The sequence below is a fragment of the Cariama cristata genome, unplaced genomic scaffold, assembly GCF_000690535.1.
Source record: "Cariama cristata isolate BGI_N322 unplaced genomic scaffold, ASM69053v1 scaffold32466, whole genome shotgun sequence".
In the NCBI taxonomy this organism is placed as follows: Eukaryota; Metazoa; Chordata; class Aves; order Cariamiformes; family Cariamidae; genus Cariama; species Cariama cristata.
In genome coordinates this window covers 68326-74152 of record NW_009623275.1, presented here as the reverse complement: position 1 = coordinate 74152, position 5827 = coordinate 68326, and the positions used below count along the sequence as shown (strand labels likewise).

At 36.4% G+C, this 5827-nt stretch overlaps 1 protein-coding gene across 1 annotated transcript in view; it reads right to left on the bottom strand.

Annotated features, from left to right (window-relative positions):
* Positions 1-4295: 4295 nt before the first annotated feature.
* CCSER2 (coiled-coil serine-rich protein 2) overlaps positions 4296-5827 on the bottom strand; it is a 56049-nt gene continuing 54517 nt past the window's right edge. The window contains exon 10 of the mRNA XM_009702670.1: positions 4296-4571. Coding sequence (XP_009700972.1) covers positions 4477-4571 — 95 coding nt within the window. The 3' untranslated portion in view covers positions 4296-4476. The remainder of the gene's footprint in view (positions 4572-5827) is intronic.

Below are 5827 nucleotides of genomic sequence, written 5' to 3'. Positions count from 1 at the left end.
AGTCTCACTGCTATGAGATGTAAAGTTGAGGAACCCACTTTTTTCGAACTGTATGAAAAAATTCAGTGCCATTTTGGATTTTCAGGGCTTTTGTGATGATTTCAAGAAAGTTTAAGGGATAATATTGCACTTCTTTTCTCAAAGAAAAACATATGCTGGAAACGTTATTCTTTAAGGGGAATAGTCCTAGGGAAGTTTTGCCATCAGCCTTGAGTGGCAGTAGGAAGTGCTAGCTTCAGGGAAGGGGGAGGTAATAATCTGGCTGCATCATCAGCGTTAAAATTCCACGATTAAATTAAAGTCATTGCACAACAAAAACTCAGTACACTATATGAATATTTTTAAACATGCTTGATTGCATATCGATTCTGTGAAAGTGACATGAAGATACCTTGGAAACAGCAACACTAGCAGGGAAATTAATTTCAAACAAAAGCCACACGCAGCAGGAGGCATCTAGATTATTTTAGGCACAACTCCAAGCAATAAAGCTCATTTAAAGTGCAATTCTGTTTTTTTCTTTTGTGTTTATTCACTTGTTAAAATGCGTAATTGCCTCTGTACACACATACTGAACAGTAGTTTAATACTTCTGTGAATATTGCACAAAAGAATGAGAAATCAAAAACAAAAAAATGGCAATAAAATAGTTTTAGAAACCTAAAGAAACCCTGAAGACACCAAATACTTTAAGTTATGCATTTAGGATAATCTGCACCAGTACTGATGATATATCTGCACCTTCCATAAGGTAGATACGTTACCTGAAAATACTTACTTAATCCCATTTGACAAGCTCTACACAGCACCCTCTTATCCATCTACCCCAAGCCCCATCCTTCATTGAAGTGAAGCTTCAAACTTCACTCCTTCTCTTCCAGTTGCCCATCTACTGACAGGCTTTGCTCGTACTCTGAACTTACTATACATGCAACAGAGCCTTCCCTGGTAAAGTCTGAAGAGCCAAAATATGTAGTTCTCTTTAGAGGGATGTGAGGTTAGCAGCTGAATATGAATACAATTCAGGCTACCATCTGTCTCATCCACGATCAAATCTTGCTGTCTCCAGCTCACTGTCTCACTAATCTGTCAGAACAAAATGGGGAAATGCTGTAACAAAGAATATAATCTACTTAGGCTCCTTTAACACAGGAAAAAACCCACAGAATAAATACATTTTTGTTGTTCTGGAAAGAAAAAAAAAACCACTATCTTTTTTTTTTTTAATGAAAACCCTGATCATCTCTTCGCTTCATTCCTTAATTTTCAGTAAAGGTGCAGACAGATAGATATCTGTACTTTTAAATGTAAACATAAAAATTTTTAACATCACTAAATCAGGCTGGTGATACCTCCAGAAAAAGAAGCAAAAGAACCCATGGTGAAATAACTCCGCCAATAACATTACGTGAAAATCATCTTTTTTACACAAAATCATATACAACTAAAAATAAAATCAGGTTCTCTTCAAGGAAAAGTAAACTTAAAAAAACCCACCTTCCATAGAAATCTATATGGACTGGAAAAACAAACCAGGAATCTGATCATTCCCTCCACAGTTTTCAAACTCCTGAGAAACACAGTTAGCTGCCAGGAGCTAGTTTTGGGGAAATACAAAAAGTCAGTTTTACTTTCTTATCACAAGTAGATGCTTACACTGAAGGCCATCTAATTCAATGCTTTTCAAGGAATGAAAGAATGTTTCCTGGAGAATAACTGTTACAGCAATCTTGAATTGTAGTTATTTTGATCCTATATCAACTGTAACAATTAATGTTACCCTTGTTACTTCTTGCTTACATTGTCTTCACCCCAGTTAACAGCCAGTCCTGCAGGTCTCTTATTTCAGATGGATGTAAGCAGTTCTGAAATAGAACCTCCCGTCTACACATTTCCCCCCCTAGCTTTTCATTTCTCCACTTCATTGTCAGTTAAAAGAATTTAGTGTGACGAATCCAAAAAACCTTTAGATATTAATTATGTACCGAGAAAATCAGGTGAGATGATTTTCTTTTTTTCCTTCTCCCATCTAACTAAGGTATCCATCAGGATACCCTCCCCGAGTGAAAGGGCTTACATTACAGAGGTTGATTATTGAACTTATTTATGAAACGTCTATACCTATTCACTTTAATTCTCCCAAAGAAAATCCTGTAACATGTCAACATCCTAAAGTCAAAGCCTAGAACAAAGTACTATTATGTTTCATTTTACTGACATTATATGCTGTTCAGGAACAGACTTTGAGCAAAGTTATTGTAACTGCCTTCTGCTGCTGATTTTAAAACCAATTCAAGAACAGAAAAAAAACCCCACAATTGGTAACATCCAAGAGACAGTGACAGGAAAGAGAAATGAATTGGAGAAGGGATATAACATTAAGTTTCTGGAAAGCTTCACTGGATATGCATATGTTCAACTCACAGCACATGTGTCATGGTCCCACAGTTGCACCATGATGGGCACATATTTCCAGACTGCTTTCAGAAAAAATAGTTCTCCTAGAGAGCAGAAAAAAAAATTTTTTTTTTTGCTTTATTTCCCCAAAAAGCTCCTTCCCAGTTATCATGCACTTCTTTAGAAAGTACAAAAAAAAATTTACAAAAAACCCAAAACCAAAATACACATCTCTGAAAAACTCATAAGAGTACCAGCTCTGGACTAGGACAGAATAGGATTGCTGAAAGCAAATAAGTGGGGTTAATTAATTTTTTTTTTCTAAAATAGTTGCTTCTTTAATACAAGTTTTATTCTGTAAAATAGTCTCAAATCCTTACACATATGGCAAAGTTTGTGCAAAATTTCAAGTTGGGTACTTCAGAGTCTTTCAATATTACACAGAAATCAATAAATACAAGTAGTACAATAAAAGTTAAAAAATATTAATTAAAATGCATGTTGTGCAACCTCAACATAGGTGTTATGGACCCCTTATTCCCCAAGGCTCCCTACTTACCAATTCGTAAGAGCCTGCATTGGAAGGTTTTGCACAAGTATCCTTAGAACTGCATTTCAAGAATCTACCTAGTAATGTGTCTATTCAACACAATAAAAACATACCACAATCTTTTAACAAATAATGATGTTTAACAGAGAATATTCGTTTCACCCTGTGAAATCTGCTTATTGTCTGTGAACTGTGAAAATGGGATAAATAAAGAATAGAGCAACTCCAGATTACAGCAAAACAAAACAACACAACCCACCCAACCCATCAGATTAAATAACATTAAATATGTCAGTCTTAAGATAATGATAAATACAAGGATTTTTGCATAGGCCTCTGGAATACAGAGTCAGAATTATGGCCAATAAAACATCTGCTAGTAAGTCTAATTTTCCACCGCTCTAACCTAACGAGTACTCAGAACCAAGAAGTTAAACTGAATAGTAATTTCATTGTCTAATAACTCAAATAAACAGAGGTAAGAAATGATTTCTGCCATCCTGAAATACACAGTGCAGCATTCTAGTACTCGTGGTTACCACAGACTTCAGTATTTGCTTAATTACTAAGATAACTGGGCAATACAATCTTTAATACAGACCTATGATACAATAAAACAACCTCAAGAAGAGCTGCACTGCTCATAACATGAACCTCAGAACATAACAGGATGGAGTATGCAAACACTAAAGAAAGATGCTGTTTTTAATATTCACTCAGGATGTGCAGGCTGTAGACAAAGCAGCCTTAAAGGCAGTCAAAACCTAGGAAGTAGTTTAATGTATGGCATCATTCAATGAGATGTAGGTACGTTCTCAATGTGTCTTTGGTTTTGCCGATTAGAGGGCAAACTATTCCCAGAATGCAAACCGGTATTCTGTGTTTGCACATTTTCCTTTCTCTGTACCGGTGGCTTTGGGATGTTAGTCTTCAAACAGGTGTTTTGAGGCTCTGGAGACACTGGTGTGGATTTCTGACTGCTCATTTGCTTAGATTTAGCAAAGGACATAGTTGGTGGGCGAAGTTTAGACACTTTCTGACTCTGTTTACCCTTCAGGTTATCCTGACCAGATGTTGGCTGTAGCTGAGTCGAACTACTTAATGGTAGAAGTTCATGTTCCTTGGAAGCAGCGGAATGATTTGCAGATCGTGCGAGAACGGCCATCGTAGGAGGCACTAAAGCATTTGGGGGCTTTGCGATTCTTGAAGTCTTTGGCCGAGAAGCCTGGTTTGTGAATGAGGGTAGACCTTTCACAGCTAATTCAGTCTTCACTTCTCTAGCATCAGCTCGCATAGAGGTCTGAAAACAGGAACGAGATGGTAATGTACCTTCTTTATTACTAGCCACCTCTCCAGGGTCTTCAGTATTTTTATTTTTCAAATTTTCCAAATATGATGCATTCTCATCTTTTATGTTTAACTGTATGCTCATTAAAGAGTTTATGTCATTCAGGCTATTTGTGAGAGAGACATTTGCAGCATTTTGATTCTGATGATTGCTGTTTTCATGCAGACCATGTTTAGGAGATTCACTGTGGGCCTCGATATGTGGCATTTTTACTAGTTTTCCCTGGGCGAGGTCTGTGGAACTGGGAAGGCTGCTGGAAGGCTGTAGTACTTGAGGCTGTTAAAGAGAACATAATACAATAATATATTAGGCAAAGAAAACACCAGGCAACATTCTGAATCCAATGTGTGCTGACTGGATGCTTGACAAGGGTTGCATATCTGTTTTTTTAAAATTAAAACTTTGACTTTGGCAAAACAGGATGGTTCATGTGACATGTACAAATGTGACTTGTAACTTAAGCAGAAAAAATTATACCAGCACTGAAATACACAACAAAGACAAAAAAGAAACCGATTAGCTTAAAAAAGAGAAACACAAAAAAGTCATGGCTGATGGTTTCACCTAAATCTGCAGGACAGCGTAAGAACAGCACACGCTTACTGATCAATTCTGACTGAAGTGCTTAATAAACAAATGCAACAGCTATCAGACTGTATCCCTCCTAATTTCTATTCACTGCATACTCAAGTTAACTATCCCAAACCTTTTATCAATGTTTGATACTGTACAGGCAGGAAAGGAGTTTAATGGACCACATGAATTTACAGTGCATTTTCCTTGCCTTACTGAGGTCAGAAAATTTCATACAGATATGTTGTAATTAGGCTACTGACTAGATTAGGTAACTGCTTTATCTTGAATGGATTCCAAATGGGCTGATAAAGAAACCATCTTCAGCAAAGCAGTACAACAGAGTACACGTGAAGCTAGAGATCATATACTACTAGACTGATAACCAAGGGATAAAGATAACTTCATGCAGATTTTACATTTTATCAGAAGATACACTCTAATCAGACATGTATCAGACAAGAGAATTGCCGGTCCCTCTTCTGAGTCATTTCTATTTTCACTTTGCTCTTCCCTGTAAAAAGACTTTAAAGATTAATGTGTGCGCTAGCTTCACAAACACATCCTAGACCTGCAACTTGTATATAGCTCTTGAAAGAATTATTAAAAATTCTGTAATGCATGGCAAAACTCAAAAAATATTAAAACTTAAACTATAGTTTTAGCAAGTTTCAGGTTTGGATGATTTTCTCATTTTCCTTATAAAGGAGGGGAACTGAACTATTACAAGTTAGCCTTATCCCTAAAGTACCTGAATTCTTACCAATTAATAGATAGCATGTACATGGTAAAGAGGCTTATAATATTTGTTTACTAGCAAAATAGAGTCAGTAAAAAAGAAGCAATGTTTGTCTTTAAGAGGTTTGGCTAAAAATGTCACTTCAGTCACTCTCTTGAATTATTCACAACTTCTAAATGAGAAGGCCAATTATTTGCTTGGTCTTATTAGCTCATCTTAG